The 18,606-nt window shown below is 49.5% G+C and overlaps 1 protein-coding gene across 1 annotated transcript; it reads right to left on the bottom strand.

The window, feature by feature from the left end:
• Positions 1–3,193: 3,193 nt before the first annotated feature.
• Positions 3,194–16,868, bottom strand: SRM (spermidine synthase). The gene is made up of 8 exons (XM_068238767.1): positions 16,701–16,868; positions 14,791–14,911; positions 13,792–13,884; positions 13,456–13,609; positions 11,927–12,010; positions 11,176–11,321; positions 9,913–10,035; positions 3,194–7,660 (listed from the first exon to the last, which is right to left on the bottom strand). The coding sequence occupies exons 1-8, from the start codon at positions 16,832–16,834 to the stop codon at positions 7,643–7,645; spliced, it is 873 nt and encodes a 290-aa protein (XP_068094868.1). The 5' UTR covers positions 16,835–16,868; the 3' UTR covers positions 3,194–7,642.
• Between the last annotated feature and the right edge of the window lie 1,738 nt (positions 16,869–18,606).

Genomic DNA, 18,606 nt, shown 5'->3' with positions numbered 1-18,606 from the left:
CCTCCTCCTCCCTTCAGGACCTTCATGATCGCAAGTTAGATACTTTAATGCTGTGAATCGATTAAATACAATCTTGTGCAGGTACTCTGCAAGAGAATGAGAGGATTCTTCCTCTATTACACATTCTTCATGCACAATCTGAACATGGATTAGGCAATGTAACTGTGGGTACATGTAAGAGTGATGTGCAGGTACTCTGCAGGGGAATGAGGGGATTCTTCCTCTATTACACATTCTTCATGCATGATTTGAACATGGATCAGGCCCTAGGCAATGTAACTGTGGGTACATGTAAGAGTGATATACAGCTACTCTGCAGGAGAATGAGGGGATTCTTCCTCTATTACACATTATTCATGCATAATCTAAACATGGCTCAGGCCCTAGATAATAGAACGGTGGGTACCTGTAAGAGTGATGTGCAGGTACTCTGCAGGAGAATGAGATTCTTCTATTACACATTCTTCATGCATGATCTGAACATGGATCAGGCCCTAGGCAATGTGACTGTGGGTACATGTAAGAGTGATGTGCAGGTACTCTGCAGGGGAATGAGGGGATTCTTCCTCTATTACACATTCTTCATGCACAATCTGAACATGGATCAGGCCCTAGGCAATGTAAGTGTGGGTACATGTAAGAGTGATGTGCAGGTACTCTGCAGGGGAATGAGGGGATTCTTCCTCTATTACACATTCTTCATGCATGATTTGAACATGGATCAGGCCCTAGGCAATGTGACTGTGGGTACATGTAAGAGTGATGTGCAGGTACTCTGCAGGAGAATGAGGGGATTCTTCCTCTATTACACATTCCTTATGTACAATCTGAACATGGATCAGGCCCTAGGCAATGTGACTGTGGGTACATGTAAGAGTGATGTGCAGGCACTCTGCAGGAGAATGAGTGGATTCTTCCTCTATTACACATTCTTCATGTACAATCTGCAAGCCCTAGGCAATGTGAATGTGGGTACATGTAGGAGTGATGTGCAGGTACTCTGCAGGAGAATGAGGGAATTCTTCCTGTATTACACATTCTTCATGCATGATCTGAACATGGATCTGGCCCTAGGCAATGTAACTCTGGGTACATGTAAGTGATGTGCAGGTACTCTGCAGGAGAATGAGGGGATTCTTCCTCTATTACACATTCATCATGCATGATCTGAACATGGATCAGGCCCTAGGCAATGTAAGTGTGGGTACATGTAAGAGTGATGTGCAAGTACTCTGCAGGAGAATGAGGGGATTCTTCCTCTATTACACATTCCTTATGTACAATCTGAACATGGATCAGGCCCTAGGCAATGTGACTGTGGGTACATGTAAGAGTGATGTGCAGGCACTCTGCAGGAGAATGAGGGGATTCTTCCTCTATTACACATTCTTCATGCATGATCTGAACATGGATCTGGCCCTAGGCAATGTAACTCTGGGTACATGTAAGTGATGTGCAGGTACTCTGCAGGAGAATGAGGGGATTCTTCCTCTATTACACATTCATCATGCATGATCTGAACATGGATCAGGTCCTAGGCAATGTAACTGTGGGTACATGTAATAGTGATGTGCAGGTACTCTGCAGGGGAATGAGGGGATTCTTCCTCTATTACACATTCTTCGTGTACAATCTGAACCAGGTTTATGGTGGATAGACAACACCTCTGCGATCAGTGAGCACAACATTCTCAGTGGATTCCCTGCAGCTCTGTGGGGAGTGTATATGTAGAGAATAGTGCTACTGCATACCTTAATTTGTAGTCACAAAACCCAATTTAATAACCTATCCCAAAATAGCCTTCTTCATTCTTAGCAGTTGAAGATTTACCACATACTTCACTGATAAAATTGACAAAATCTAAAGTGGTTTTTCCACACAGCACTCTAATTCCATCCACACCTCACTTCTCGATTACTCTCAGTCTGCTCTCTCCACTCTCTGAACATTCTTTTTCCTCTCTTATCTCATCTAACCAAGCATTCCTTGGATCTTATTTCCCTTCTTATCTCATTCTGCAGCTATCCTCATCCTTAATCCATGTACTAACATTACTCATAACTCTTACTCAGATCACCTCACCTCTAAATCTGTAGGGGTACCGCAAGGCTCTGTCCTTTGCCCCCTCCACTTTTCCATCTACATGCATGGCCTTGGCAACTTAATAAACTTCTTTGGTTTTCGATACCACTTAAGAGGCAGAGGATCAGCAGGGCTGCCAGGCAACTGGTATTGCTAAAAAGGAAATAAATATGGTAGCCTCCATATACCTCTCTCTTCGGTTGTCCCCAGACCTAAACGCACTCCTCACATGTGTTCCAGACTGCTTGTCTGCTATATCCTCTTTCATGACCTCTCACTTCTTAAAACTTAAAGGAGTCATCAGGGGAAAAAGGATAAAATAAGTGGTACTTACTGGGGGCTTCCTCCAGCCCCAAGCTCCCAGCATGTCCCTTGCCACAGCTCTCCCCACAGGTCCATCCCAGTCCCCGGCGATGACATCAAAGCGACCTCCAGGTCGGCCTGTACTGCGCCTGCGCGAGCGGCGCTGTCAATCACCACGACGTGGGCCGGAGCGACTGCGCAGGTGGTAGTAGTTCTGCGCCTGCGCAGTCCGCTCCGGCCCACGTGGGGGTGATTGACAGCGCCGCTCACACTGGCGCAGGACAGGCCGACCTGGAGGTCGCTCTGACGTCATCGACGGGGAAGGACCTGCGGCGAATGGCTGTGGGGAGAGCTGCGGCGAGGGACGTCCTGGGAGCTTGGAGCTGGAGGAAGCCCCCGGTAAGTACCACTTATTTTATCCTTTTTCCCCTAAAGACTCCTTTAATATGCGTAAAACAGAACTAATTTTTCCACTATCCCTGTCCACCCCTCCACCTGATATAACAATAAATGTTAATAACACCCCTATAACTTCAATTCCCAAAGCACAGTGCTAAGGGGTAATATTTGAATCCTCTCTTTTATTCCTCACATTCACTCCTTAACCAGCTCCTGTCACCTCCAACTCAAAAATGTACCAACAGAATTCCACCTTGGCCGGGTGGGTCCATTTTCAAGCTACATACATTTGCATAATATTGCATGAACTTGGAATTATCTGCATCACGTTGACCATCCGTACCACTCGGAAAGTTCTTCTCTGCGACAGACTCGCATTGCAGCCAGAATAAGGACAGCAAAACGTGGCTTTTTTTTTTAATTCTTTTAATTTTGCTTTATTACTGACAGATAATATCCATTGATTACAGATAACCCCAAACCTCTAACACCCCTATATCCCATTCAACTGACCCCTCCCATGGCAAAGCAGCCAGGATCAAACCATTGGAGGAATATGGAGAGAGGTCTATGCAAATTACCAGCCACAGAATGGGGGATTAGCAGCTTCAGGGTCAGTGACTTGGATTAGACCTGGTATTAAATAGATATAGGTAACATATACATGATACTGATGATGCTGGCAGTAACCAATACAGAAAAAGGAATCGGGATAGATGGACCGAACCATCTACTAGCAGATCACGTCTCCAGTACTTAAGCCATTAGTTTGCAGCCCCTTACCCCTCTCATTGTGGGTGAGAGGAAGAGATTCCCTGAGAACGTGGGTGGGGCTAGACCAATCTCTCTGCTAGCACAATACTCACCACGGCCTGCAGGTCACAGGAAAGGTAAGCCATGTCTAAGCAGAGATAATTACAGCTTTCTTACAAGTGTAATGCAAATCATATGCAGCTGGGAATTGGGCCTATCACATATACTTCTTCCCAGTTTTCTCTTGCCCAATTTCAAGGTGCATACAATTTGCATGTAAGCACATCACAGACCATGTCTACATCGCAGTTATTTGTGGAGTTACTACTAGGGATGGGAAGTGAGAGACAAATAATACAAATTTATGCAACTTGAAAAGGTGAAATCTGATTGGTCCATATTCAAACTGCATACTTTAACATTCCAAATTTTAATAATACTGCAATAACTCAATTATTTGCATCTCAACCCCCATCCCTATTTACCAGCACTCCGTTGGTGGAACCGGAGGACACGTTTGAGAGACCCTGTGATCTAATCTCCACTTTACAGGAAGCCAGTAGATGGTTCAGCCCATCTGTGTCCACCAGTAATGGAACCACAAGTCCTGAATGGTAGATCCCTCAGACATGACATGAGGCTCTTCTGTGACAGAGGAGGCTAAAACTGAACTAAACAGAAACTCGGAGGTCTCCTTTCATGACATCAGGCAATAGGGCGTGGCTGGAGGAATAGAACACTTTCCAAAGTGACCCATCACAGCTCCTAATGCTTGTGGGCTTCTTCAGTGAGGAATATGGAGGCTTTTTCACCCTTTCCAGGAGGTGCTGGAAGAGGAATGGAGATGGCTGATGCCACTGGTGGAGATGGAGGTCACACAATTTCATAAAACCATGAGAAAAATCCATAGGTGGATCATCATATAGTGTACGGCACCAATAAATGTTCCTTTCAATGTCCTCAGCAAACGGGATTCCAAAACTAGCATTAGATACCACACACGCTAATGAAGAGTAACGTGATTGGACTTTAGTGGGGGGGGGGGGATAGCCAGCTTTATTCCTAAGCTTCCACTGGTTGCTAATTCAGATCACCTGCTGAGGGTAACAGCTGGGCAAGTTCTAGCGGGGAACAGAAAAGCATAGACTAGAAATCAGAGGACGATCCAATTCACTTTTTCCCTCAGGTGAGGTCTCCACACCTTATCCATAAATTGTCCTAAGCCACCAACAAGCAGGAAAATACTCGGAATCATTTTGGCAGTACTTTTTCACCCACTTTTTGGTACTTTTTCAATTATTAAGTGCTGAAAAGTTATTTTAAACAGACGAAAGAGGAAAAATGATCTCCTAGGAGAAAATGAGAAATGGATCAGGCCCAGACAGACATCACACAGGACTCTGTTCAGGCTTCTCTGAGGCTCCCTTCACATTACGCATGTGGCAAATATCCGCATCACACGTCACAAATGCGATATGACACATACAGCACAATGACAGTATGCTTCACTGCCACTGTAACTACACGTTACCTGGGAAACGCACTGCATGCTGCTCGTTATTCCAGCAGAGCCCGCCACACTGCGGATGTGAACCTATAGACCTATAATTGCATGAGGATGCGGTTGTGATGTCTGTTAGAACAAGACGAGACGGACGCCGTGTGACAGCAGCCAAGGACTGGGTGCATCGTACGAAAACAGAACGTACTACGTCTACAGGCAGCTCGCAATTCAGGATTTTATTTTGTGTGTCCACTCCTGATTCTGTGCTGCTTTTTTCCTCGCACACGGCCAACATTTCATAAACATTTTCATTTTAATGCCGAACGCAATTAATAATGTAAAATTTACACTTGAAAATGTAAATGCAGTAAAACCCAATTTCATTAAAATGTTTTTGATTTCAGACCCTCAGCTGTGCACCCCGCCCACAGGAAACTCATGGAGGCTTCCAATTCAAGAGCGCATCACTTCCATCACCACTTCCTGGTTCCAGGCAGACGCTGGGCATCCATCTTGTGCAATGGGAGGAGCCATGTATGGACCACACAGAGGCAGGTCTGTCTTGTGCGATGGGAGGAGCCATGTATGGACCGCACAGAGGCGGGTCTATCTTGTGTGATGGGAGGAGCCATGTATGGGACACACAGAGGGCGGGTCTATCTTGTGTGATGGGAGGAGCCATGTATGGAACACACAGAGAGGGTCTATCTTGTGTAATGGGAGGAGCCATATATGGACCGCACAGAGGGCGGGTCTATCTTGTGCGATGGGAGGACCCATATATGGAACACACAAAGGGCGGGTCTATCTTGTATGATGGGAGAAGCCTTATATGGAACGCACAGAGGCGAGTCTATCTTGGGCGATGGAAGGAGCCATGTATGGAATACCCAGAGGGCGGGTCTATCTTGTGTGATGGGAGGAGCAATGTATGGAACGCACAGAGGGCAGGTCTATCTTGTGTGATGGGAGGGGCCATATATGGAACACACTGAAGGCGGGTCTATCTTGTGTGATGGGAGGAGCCGTGTATGGAACGCACAGAGGGCGGATCTATCTTATGCAATTGGGAGGACGCCATGTATTGAACGCACAGAAGGCGGGTCTATCTTGTGCGATGGGAGGAGCCATATATGGGACGCACGGAGGGCGGGCCTATCTTTGCGATGGGAGGAGCCATGTATGGGACACAGAGGGAGGGTCTATCTTGTGCGATGGGAGGAGTCATGTTAATGACACACAAGAGGGCAGGTCTATCTTGGGTGATGGGAGGAGCCATGTATGGGACACACAGAGGGCGGGTCTATCTTGTGCGATGGGAGGAGCCATGTATGGGACACTGAGGGCGGGTCTATCTTGTGCGATGGGAGGAGCCATGTATGGGACACACAGAGGGCGGGTCTATCTTGGGCGATGGGAGGAGCCATGTATGGGACACACAGAGGGCGGGTCTATCTTGGGCGATGGTATGTTCCATACATGGTGCCCTCTAGAAGCTTGCATGAAGCATATGAACTGACTTGTGCCACATCTGTACTCGTCACCAGAGAGGCTAACAATCCCGGATTACACACATCATGTAAACCGCTCGGCATTGGCCCAATCAAATGTACTTCCTGCGGATTCTAATAATTAGCATCTCATTAACCAACGCAATGTCCTGGTAAAGGTGGTCAGTTAGCTTCAGTCTAAACGTAGGAAAAATGTAAAAACATACATTTCACTATGAGAACCAATGCCGGGAATACTTTTCCCTTGTTAGTTCTGGATATAGTTTGGAAAGTGGTTGGAGAGATTTCCCATCTCTGGGACGGTGTAACTTCAAAGCAAAGCCAATAATAAATGTGAGATAAGAATAATCTGTAGAACTCATCCTGAATAGTTCTTTCCTGGAACCCCAGATTCCCATAAAAAAGGTTAAAAACCTGAAGATATAATCTGATGACGTCACACAGACATGGCTACTGTTTATGCAACTCCTATACAAGGAAATGATAACCTATTGTTTCGTTTATCCCTGTCCGGTTATCAGGTGTGTGCGCACAGACATTCAAAAGTATTCTAACCTCATTAGTATAATTTATTAACCCTTTCAACAATAGTAAACACAGGGAAGATCGAAGTATGATTAGCATTAGTGCTAGATCATATTCATCTTATGCCACATCACTTCCGGTAGATTTCCTGTCACAGGAAACACAAAAAAGGCCTTAGTAAACCGTACTTCCTGTCTGCACAGGAAGTGATGGAAACTCTCACAGATGGGGGAAGCAGCCAACAATAACCCCTTACCAAACTATTCAGAAGTGAAATGCGTTTCCGTGGAGGGTGAAGCGGCTGTAATGTGAGGGGCTTCAGCGGAGGAGCGTATATAAGTTAGGGAGGAGGAGTGCAGCATGCGGACAATGCACTGTAACATTTGTACCCATCGTTTCTAGGCCTGAGAAGAGATAACAGATCACAGTTGCCAGCACTGGTGTAGAGCGATGATCCGGAGAAGGGCAGGTCCAGCATGCCAGTCTCACGGGACACGGAGGACTCGCTCTGCGGAGGAGGCCGTCTGGAGCTTCTGATCAGACAGGCACCAGACTGGCTGCCACTTCACACTTCACTGAGAGCCTGAGAAGAGAAGGACAACAATTATCAGCACCGTGACGATCGCTTCCGCTCAGCCGCCTCGCGCAACAGTCAGCCAGACAAGACAACTGATGTGAAGAAAAGCAGCAGCTTTACACAAGGGAAGGGAAACGCGGCCGGACAGATCAGTCTCTACATTATGCCTGAAAGAGAAATCGAATTTAAATCGAAATCGTGATCACCAAGCTCACAAATTTTGGAACCGGCAAAGTGACAATTTCTGCAATGACGTTATTTCCACATGGGGGAAGTTTGAAGAAACAGCTTCAAACGTCCCCCAAGTCCCGGCGAGTGCAGCCCGCAGCATCGGCAGTGTTGGACATACCTTCTGACAGGAGTCCAACGCTTTCCATCCTCATTCGCTGTCTGCCAACTCTTGTGCACGGCATACTTCCTGGTTCCTGTGTGTCACATGACCTACAGGAAGTATGCCGTGCATTACAGCCTGCAGGAGGAGGAGTGGATAGATGGGCATCGCTGGACTCGTGCTGGAAGGTATGCCCAGCACTGCTGCAGCTTGGGGGACGGGGCACAGAGAGAGACCCAGAGGGGACACAAAGAGAGAGGGGGACAGAGAGGCACAGAGGCGAACAAAGCTTGATTTGAAGGAAATCTTAAATCGAATCAAAATCATTATTTCAGACAGAAATTGCTCAATTCAATTGTTTCCTAAAATCGTTCAGACACCGTTATCAGATCTGCCCCTGTGCTGACTGGATGAGGCAATGGGCTGGATTGCACAGACATTGCACCGAGATTCCTGCTTTAAGTGCGACCCGCGGTACTGGACTAGCACCAGTTGCTATGGCAATGCGCATTACTAACTAGTGTTAACAGCTTGCGTTACCATAGCAACAGTCATGCCAGTTGAGTACCGCGGGTCGCACTTATAGCAGGACATGCAGTACACAGTGCCGGTGGGATTGGTGATATTGCCATGACTGCAGAGTGTAATCCTACCTAATAATAGGCAAGTGTCCCTGCGTCTGTCCGTGTGTCAGTGCTTTTTAGCATCTGCGCATGTGCAGGGACAGGACGAAGAGAAACTGCCGAGAGCCGGAGGAGGACGGGGCCAGAAGGGGCGGTCGTGTGTGTGCGACGGCAGATTTCTGACAGACCTATCACCTATCCGCCGGGTCCCCGCAGCTCAGTATCCCCCCGACCGCACGGCCCGGGCTCTACAGCCTTCACAAAGATGGCCGCCGGAGCTGGCCGCGGTTGCGCAGTCCGCATAGCCGCGAGTGCGGTTGCGCAGCTCTAAGGCCAACCCCCCGATCCACGCTACAGGAAACAGCCTGTTAAGTGGATCGGGGGGTTGGCCTTGGAGCTGCGCAGCCGCACTCGCGGCTATGCGGACTGCGCAGCCGCGGCCAGCTCCGGCCGCCATCTTTGTACAGTCTGGAGAGCCCGACCCGGAACGCGCGGTCAGGGGACGTTCGGGGGGGGGGGCTATTGAGCGGCGGGGACCAGACGGAAAGGCACGAAGGGCGCGGACGGCGTCCTCCGTGCCTCACAAAACGGACACAGGTATCTAACTTTTTTTATTAGCACACAGGCCTCGTAAGTCCTTTAACAGGGCTGTGGATTTTGTACAAAAATCATCCGACTCCGACTCCGCGTGCCCAAAATAAATGCACCTTTATTTCCAAATAAAATATTGTCACCGTACATTATACTAAGGATATAATTTTAACGTTGCAATAACCGGGCCAAATGGCCAAATAAAATGTGTTGATTTTAATTATTGTAGCATGAATTTTAAAACTATAATGGCTGAAAACTGAAAAAAATGATTTTTTTTAAAAAAATTTCTTATTCCCATTATAATGCATCTAGAATAAAATAATTCTTAGCATAATGTACCACACAAAGAAAGCCTGATTGGTGGTGGAAAAAACAAGATATAGATCATTTTGTTGCGATAAGTAGTGACAAAGTTATTGAGGAATGAATGAGAGGAGTGCTTAAATGTGAAAAATACCAGTGGGCTGAAATGGTTAAAAGGAAATAAATATGGCAGCCTCCATATCCCTTTCGTTAAAGCGTTCTTTTAAATGTCGTGAAGCTTAAAATATGAACTATTGACCTTTATCTCCTGCCGTCACTTGCATGCCTGGAGGTTAACTCTTTTACACAGAAATAGAAAATAAACGCGTCTTGGCAATTCATGTTTTGCACGGTACATGTGGCCTCGGGTAGACTTAAAAGTCTACTGGACTTAAGAGGTTTCTTACTTTCCGTGCGAACTCTGGGAGGACGAATGCTGCGCGGTGGACGTCGGAGTTGTAGTATCGCAGATTCATTTCATCGACCTGCTCCTGAGACAACTGCCGCACCGGCTCCCGGAAACTCGTTTTCTGTGGAGTAAAGGGTTAAAAGCAGTGATGAGTAAAAAACGACCAATGAGCTTCACTGCAATAAAAACAAACAAAAAAACCTATGGCAGAGCAGTGGCCTATAGCTGTGCAGAGCACAGAGGAGGCGTGGCCTATGGCAGAGCAGTAGAACAGAGGAGAAGTGGCCTATGGCAGAGCAGTAGAGCACAGAGGAGGTGTGGCCTATGGCAGAGCAGTAGAGCACAGAGGAGGCGTGGCCTATGGCAGAGCAGTAGAGCACAGAGGAGGCGTAGCCTATGGCAGAGCAGTAGAGCACAGAGGAGGCGTGGCCTATGGCAGAGCAGTAGAGCACAGAGGAGGCGTGGCCTGTGGCAGAGCAGTAGAGCACAGAGGAGGCGTGGCCTGTGGCAGAGCAGTAGAGCACAGAGGAGGCGTGGCCTGTGGCAGAGCAGTAGAGCACAGAGGAGGCGTGGCCTATGGCAGAGCAGTAGAGCACAGAGGAGGCGTGGCCTATGGCAGAGCAGTAGAGCACAGAGGAGGCGTGGCCTATGGCAGAGCAGTAGAGCACAGAGGAGGCGTGGCCTATGGCAGAGCAGTAGAGCACAGAGGAGGCGTGGCCTATGGCAGAGCAGTAGAGCACAGAGGAGGCGTGGCCTATGGCAGAGCAGTAGAGCACAGAGGAGGCGTGGCCCATGGCAGAGGTAGAGCACAGTGGAGGCGTGGCCTATGGCAGAGTAGTAGAGCTCAGAGGAGGCGTGGCCTATGGCAGAGCAGTAGAGCACAGAGGAGGCGTGGCCTATGGCAGAGCAGTACAGCACAGAGGAGGCGTGGCCTATGGCAGAGCAGTACAGCAGAGGGGTTGTGGCCTATGGCAGAGCAGTACAGCACAGAGGAGGCGTGGCCTATGGCAGAGCAGTACAGCACAGAGGAGGCGTGGCCTATGGCAGAGCAGTACAGCACAGAGGAGGCGTGGCCTATGGCAGAGCAGTACAGCACAGAGGAGGCGTGGCCTATGGCAGAGCAGTACAGCACAGAGGGGTTGTGGCCTATGGCAGAGCAGTACAGCACAGAGGAGGCGTGGCCTATGGCAGAGCAGTACAGCACAGAGGAGGCATGGCCTATAGCAGAGCAGTACAGCACAGTGGTGTCAGAGTTACTCACAGGATTTTTGCTGCACAGCATGAACCCGATCTGCCCGCTGGGGTAGGTAGGGATGGTGCAGTAAGCGTATTCCACCACAGGGAACAGAGACTTGCAGAACTGATGCATCTCCTTAATGAGGTCCAGGTGTAACCACTGACACTCGCCTGGAAAAGACAAGGCGGCAAGAGGGTGAGCAAAAAAAAAAAAAAAAAATAGCTAATGAGCCCCTACCGTCCGGAAACAAAGTTATTATAGGACCAAATCAGTGGGAAGGCAATTAACTCATCTGTATGTTTTTTTTTTTTTATCGGAGGACACCAGAGTGTCCAGAGGAAACCCATACAGACACGGGGAGAACATACAAACTCTGTGCAGATAGTGCCGCCCACATATATTACCTCAACTGATATGTGACATGGTGAGATAAACATGGGTACATATAGTACTACTGCTAATCTTATTTTGTCCAAGGTCCTTTTTTGCACTGCAATAAAGCAGATAAACAAAGTAAATTTCAGCCTTCCTGAAAACTAAAATGCCAAAACACTTCTATCTGGCTGAGGAAACACTGCTGATAAGACAGGGATGTAAAGTTTGAATGAAGGAGGATTTGTCACACTGACATGGCTGCTGCTGTTTAGAATTCAGCTCTTACATTGAAAATAGCAATATGAGACTCCAGAAAAGTTCTAGTTACTACTATTACATACAATTATCTCATATGTTTATTTTTCGCTTAGGTTGCTTTAAATTTCGGATGTACTGTTACCTTGGCAACAGAGGATCCCGTCCTCCTTGAGCGCAGTCTTCATCAGCTGATAATAGGACTCTTTAAAAAGACTCTCGGCAGGACCTGTGAGCAGAGAGAGATAAGACATCACAGCTGGAGGTCCCTGGAGGGGAGGCATGGGGCTCATTTCACTAAGCATTAGCGCGCGCGGCAAAGTCAGGATTCCAGGCGGTGACTGGTGTCCTCCGGCCTAGTGTCTGGCACCTGTGTAATAGGCCATTAATGAGGGGAAGGTGCCTGAGAAATATCACAGAGCTCAGCTAGAAATTCCTGTCTAACTGGCTCCGCACAGTTTTCCCAACAATTTACCCGGCCATAAATGTGACTGACCCGTCCTGTATGGTGAGACAGAGAAACCTCTTCCCCTAGTGTCAGCCTGCACCGATACAGAGACACAAAACTCGCAGCCACATAACGTGACCTGCCACAAAGTGCAGAACTGCCAGCAGCGGTGCGAGGGTTTCCTTCATGCGCCATGACTCAACCATCCACAATATCCCCTTATATACTTGCTGAATTATAACGGACTTTATACTACAGATCACAGCATCATCTCATCCACGTGAAGATCAGAGACTAGGAGCGAGCAATGCCTTTAGCGTGGCCACAGGTGACACAAACGCCTCTACGTGGCCACGCCTCTCTACAAGCCCGACAAGGGTTTAGATTCTAAACTTTAGAAGATGAACCTAAAGGTCCGCCGGGCGGATCGCTCAGAAACAGCCGTATCAGTCTGCAGACAGACTGTACACACGCCGGACTGTCGCTGGAACGCCCACCCAGCGGGAGGTGACGACGGACCCGTCGTTGCCTCCAGTCCGGCGTGTGTACGGACCTTAAAAAACTAACAAAACATACACTGTAATGTTACTCAGTCACTTCCAGATTAGAAATGGATCTGTCCTTTATCCCGCATGCTCCCAGGTATATCAGCATGCAGAAAGATTGGCATAATCCCTCAGAAGGGTGCTAAATAAAGATCCGACGTACCAGAGGGGCGACTCCGCCCAGTTCCACAGACACCGCGACGACGGTCGCACCACAAGAACAAGCAGGCTACATGTTTGCATTAATCTGACCAGCAGATACAGGCACATGGGCAGAGGGGCTTGGACCATTACTAAAGATGGTCAGTTCGCCCATGCAGACCCACAACCACGAGGCAAGTATAATAATGTTAATTCCTTTGTGTAGCGCTTTTCTCCTGTCGGACTCACAGCGCTGGCAAGGTAGCCACAAGAGCGCACTCGGTAGGCAGTGTTAGGGAGTCTTGTCCAAGAACTCCTTACTGAATAAATGCTGGCTTACAGAACAGGAAGAGCTGAGATTTATACCCTGGTCTCCTGTGTCAGAGCCCTTTACCAGTACACTATTCAGCCACTTACCAGTATGTGGCTACATTTCAGCCCCCTTACAATCTCATAGTGCAGCTGTCTGGCTATTCTGTTTACAGGGTGAAGAGCGCCACCTGCTGGCACCATACACACATTGCACACAAAGTGACTTACCCACAGGGTCAGAGGAGTCTGTGATAATCACATCGAAGGCGTCCTGATTCTGTTTCATGAACTGGAAGCCGTCCCCTACGTGCAGCGTCAGCTTGGGGCTGGAATACGCCACCGCCATGCCAGGCAGGTACTTCTTAGAGGCATTGATGACTTCCTGCGAAGGAACAGAGATGGAGCTCAGTGAGGGGCTGGGAAAAATAACGCATCGCTTTCTCGATGGGGAGCAGATTGGACATGCCGGAAACGACTGATCGTCCCATCGATCTGACAGGAAGATTGCATAGTGTTTTAGCGTTTAGCTCATCACCATGGTTACGCAGCAGATGTCAGGCTTACCTCATCGATCTCGCACTGCACTACGGACTCCACAGACGAGTGTTTCACCACCTCTCGCAGGACTCCACCATCTCCTCCGCCAATGATGAGAACCTGTCACAGAGCAAACACACATGAGGCCAGCCGATGAGCAGTAACGTCATGTAAACGCCTGAAATCACGGAGACTGCACTAAACACTTCATCTGATGTTATTCCCCCATGCCTGTACAGGCCCTTCCTGTATCCACCACGCCCCACAGGAAATGGTCACATGATGCAGCGGGGATACCACGTTTATGGCAGACATGCCACAATGGGTAGCTGTGGTCTGCAGTACAGGCACTGGCAGCAAACACGGGGCTGCTCTGGGACTTCAGGTGATCCAGGTAACCACAGAGCTATGCCAGAGTAACCAAATGTCACATGTGCTCTTATCCTAACTCTCTCCCGGTGACAGACAGAACATGGCAGCCACATGACTGCATCACAATATAGCTAAGAAAAAAGGTTCACAGCTCAACTAAAGGATAAGATGAATTTTATTGTATCAAAATAGCACTCATTGCAAGCAGGGCTGTGGAGTCTAGGGGCTTGATTCACAAAGCGGTGCTAACCTACTTAGCACGTCTAAAGTCTTTAGACGTGCTAACCAGGGTGCTAAGTAGGTTAGCACCGGATTTCTCAATTGATTAACCTACTTAGCACCCTGGTTAGCACGTCTAAAGACTTTAGACGTGCTAAGTAGGTTAGCACTGCTTTGCGAATCAAGCCCCTGGAGGTGGAGTAATTTTGGGTACCTGGAGTCGGATGATTTTTGTACAAAATCCACAGCCCTGGTAAGCATTAGACTAAAGAGTTGGAGTAATTTTGGATACCTGGAGTTGGAGTTGGTCGGTTTCATAAACTGAGGAGTTGGAGTCGGATAATTTTTGTACCGACTCCACAGCCCTAATTGCATCCACATGCAGAAGTCTGCCAGTTCATTTAAAAGCCACACGACAGCCAGGATAATACTCACCTTGCGTGGATTGGGGTGACTGCAGAGCGGGAGGTTAGCGATCATTTCCTGGTAGGAGAACTCGTCTCTCTCGGTACATTGGATCAATCCGTCCAGCACCAGCACGTTGCCGTACGTCTTGCTGCAGATAAATCACACCACACAGTCAGGCAATGATGGGGGTCACATCAGAGAAGAGCAAAGGCACCCCAACAGCTGAGAAGCAAGTAACAGAGACCGCGTCCTTATAAACCGCCCCCCACCCAAAGCTGACATTTCACTGCCTAGATGTACCACCGCCGATCTGCACACCGAACCTCCCGGCTCTGCCTGTCTGACAAGAGACGGCATACACCGCTACACTCCACAGCTTCATCCTGCAGGAGGAAACTGGACACTCTGGGAAACCCCCAGGGCCACTGGAGAGGAGGACAACAGAGACCAGCAGCATTGCTATAGGCCAGGATCTGTGCTAAGAATGATAAACGTGTGCTGTGCTGAATAGATAAGCTGTGTGATCTCACAGACAGAGAAAGACTGCAAACAAACAAACACAGAACATTTATATCGCGCTTTCTCCTTGCGGACTCAAAGCGCCAGAGCAGCAGCCCCTAGGATGCGCTCTATAGGCAGTAGCAGTGTTAGGGAGACTTGCCTAAGTTCTCCTACTGAATAGGTGCTGGCTTACTGAACAGGCAGAGCCGAGATTCGAACCCTGGTCTCCCATGTCAGAGGCAGAGCCTTTAACCAGCACACTATTCAGCCTGCAGAAGGTGAGCTGCAATTCTAACACAATGATACCTAGGAAGTTTAATTAAAGGGCAACTGAAGTGAGAGGGATATGCAGGCCGACATTTATTTCCTTTCACACAATACCATTTGCCTGGCTGTGCTGCTGATCCTCTGCCTCTAATGGCACGGCTGAGCCAATTGTCGGGACTGCTAGCTGGAGAATGGAGGCCCCCGGGAGGACGGTGAGGGACACACCCCTGCTCATGGGGCTGGAGGAAGCCCCAGGTGAGTATAAAATATTTTAATTTCACCAGCTCCGGTATTCTTTAAAGAACTGGTTGATCAGCATAATACCAGAAATAATGTGGATTCTCTAATGCTGTGGATAGGTTTCGGAACTGGCCACCTAATCTCCCTTAAAGAGACTCTGAAGCGAGAATAATTCTCGCTTCAGAGCTCATAGATAGCAGGAGCATGTGTGCCCCTGCTAAACCGCCGCTATCCCACGGCTAAACGGGGGTCCCTTCACCCCCAAACCCACCCCCGCAATGCTTGGTCGTAGACTTGGTCGTGAGTGGAGGCAGGGCTAACGGCTGCAGCCCTGCCTCCAGTCGCGTCTATCAGACGTGCATCGCCGCCTCTCCCCCGCCCCTCTCAGTGAAGGAAGACTGAGAGGGGCGGGGAGAGGCGGAGATACGCGCTGACAGACGCACGTGGGGCAGGTCTGCGGCGGTTAGCCCTGCCCCAATGCGGAAGCGCTCCCCGGCTGCATGGAGGGGATTTGGGGGTGAAGGGAACCCCGTTAAGCCGCGGGATAGCGGCGTTTTAGCAGGGGCACACATGCCCCTGCTATCTATGAGCTCTGAAGCGAGATTTATTCTCGCTTCAGACTCGCTTTAAGGACCAGGCATTTTTGCATTGGGGGAGGCGCATTCAGGCAGCCAGATCCCTGTTAGGAGAGGTGATAACAGCCGGGTGGTCAGCAAAACTAGCCGGATGGAGCGCCCGCCTAAAAGAGCCTGGGGGGAAAACAGTGCAGGGGGTGGAGGGGCTGCAGGGCTGGCATATGGGGAGAGAGAGAGAGAGATATATAGTGTGTGTATATATATATACAGGGGGTGGAGGGGCTGCCATATGGGGGGAGATATATATAAAGTACATCACACACATGGTGCTGCTGGGGGGGAGTGGCCTCTGACCTGCGGAAGACGAGGATCTCCTGGTAGCGGCTCCTCCGGCTCTCCAGCACCTCCTCCACCTGCAGGGACATGGCTTGCCCCGGCCACAAGCCGCACGTCTCCCGGAACCATCCATCCTGCACCGGCCGCTCCATCCCGCGCCTCACACTAACCTGCTGCCCCGCCCCCTCCCCGCCTCACACTAACCTGCTGCCCCTCCCCGCCTCACACTAACCTGCTTCCCCGCCCCCCGCAGCCTGTCATACAGCAGCTTGCGAAGGGCGGGGCCGGCGCCTAGCGGGGTAGGCTGATCCGCCACGTGGTGCCCAGCGGACTCACGCGTACCGCCTCCATCGCCATCTTTACTGCGGGCAGACCTCCCGCCACGCCCCTCTCTGCTTACGTCCGCAGCACCTGACCCCGGCGTCACTTCCTGCTCGCCAGCAGCTTCACTGAGACTTCCGCTGTAGTTGTGCACCAGGCTGAGGCTGTGTGTCCAGCAGCGTGCAGGAGAAGCGAGGAGCTCCCATCCCCCTCCACAGAGCGCAGCTGCTGCTTGTCACACGTCACCTCTCAGGCCGCCAGCAGATCTGCAAACACTGCGGCTGTCTCAGGCCTGGAGACCACTAGAGTGATTCCCCTAAACGCTCTGCCAATGGAAATGGATGGTGCCAATTCCACAGAAGTGATTGGGAATCTGGGATCAGCAAAATCACCAGCACAGGACATGCAGCATTTTGTTAGCGTCTGCGCTTCAATGTGACGTATATAATCGCTCATCAAAACCTGCTTGGAGCGATTTTGCTGGCATTTTTCAGAGCGGTTTTCCACTTTCCTATACTTTAACATTAAAGGACTTCCGAGGCCAAATGTTCCCCCAAGAAATAAAAAAAAAAAAGTTAGATGCCTGTATAACTTTGGTGGACACGGAGGACGCCGTCCGCGTTCTCCATGCCGTTCCGCCGAGTCCCCGCCTCTCAATATCCCCCTGAATGGCTCCCGACCCCACGGCCAGGGTTGGGTTCTGCTGCCTGTATAAAGATGGCCGTGGCTGCGCACTCCGCATGGCCAATACTGCGGCTGCGCAGCACTAGGGCCAACTCCCCGATCCACGGAACAGGCTGTTTCCTGTAGCGTGGATCGGGGGGTTGGCCCTAGAGCTGCGCAGCCGCAGTAGTGGCCATGCGGAGTGCGCAGCCACGGCCATCTTTATACAGGCAGCAGAACCCAACCCTGGCCGTGGGGTCGGGAGCCATTCGAGGGGATATTGAGAGGCGGGGACCCAGCGGAACGGCACGGAGGACGCGGACGGCGTCCTCCGTGTCCACCAAAGTTATACAGGTATCTAACTTTTTATTTTTTGGGGGAATATTTGGCCCCAGAAATCTAAAAAATGCTGCAGCCCCCGAGTTTGCGTTTGTGGAAAAAACAAGCCGCTCTGGTGTGCACCATCCCATTGACTAACAATAGCCAAGCAGTTTTCCCCCTGCAAGTGTTTTAAAAAAAACGCTGCAGATCCGCTCTGGTGTGCACCAGCCCTAATAGCAGATCTGCAAACGTTTCTGAAGCAGATTTTTACAGCGATTCTAGGCATGTTTAGGCCCCTTAACATCTATTTATTGTATTTATTTGTTGTATTTATAAAGCGCCAACATATTACGCAGCGCTGGACATTCGTTTAGGTTACAGACAATATTTAGGGGGTAGCAATATGACAATACAGGAAAACAAGAAAAACCAGATCACGCAGCACAGTATGAGTACAGGGTAATGCTTAGTCAGTCATTGGATGGGAGCATGGAGATTAGGCAAGTTAGGGTCACTCAGATCCATAGGATGGGTGTATGGTAATGGAGGTGCGTGATCAGGTAGGACACATAACGAGGAGCACTCTGTCCAAAGGCTTACAATCTAGATGGAGAGGTAG

Source organism: Hyperolius riggenbachi, chromosome 6 (genome assembly GCF_040937935.1).
Source record: "Hyperolius riggenbachi isolate aHypRig1 chromosome 6, aHypRig1.pri, whole genome shotgun sequence".
Lineage (NCBI taxonomy): Eukaryota > Metazoa > Chordata > Amphibia > Anura > Hyperoliidae > Hyperolius > Hyperolius riggenbachi.
Note: the sequence above shows the minus strand (reverse complement) of the source record. Positions and strands in the feature narration are given on the sequence as shown.

What these genes read in the sequence shown, in the direction of transcription:
- SRM (XM_068238767.1), bottom strand. Translation starts at nt 16,834, where the DNA reads ATGGAGCGGCCGGTGCAGGATGGATGGTTCCGGGAGACGTGCGGCTTG. An exon ending in GAGATCCTCGTCTTCCGCAG is followed by an intron (nt 14,912 to 16,700) that starts GTCAGAGGCCAC and finishes ATTTATCTGCAG; the next exon opens with CAAGACGTACGGCAACGTGC. An exon ending in TGCTGTGCAGCAAAAATCCT is followed by an intron (nt 10,036 to 11,175) that starts GTGAGTAACTCT and finishes TTTACTCCACAG; the next exon opens with AAAACGAGTTTCCGGGAGCC.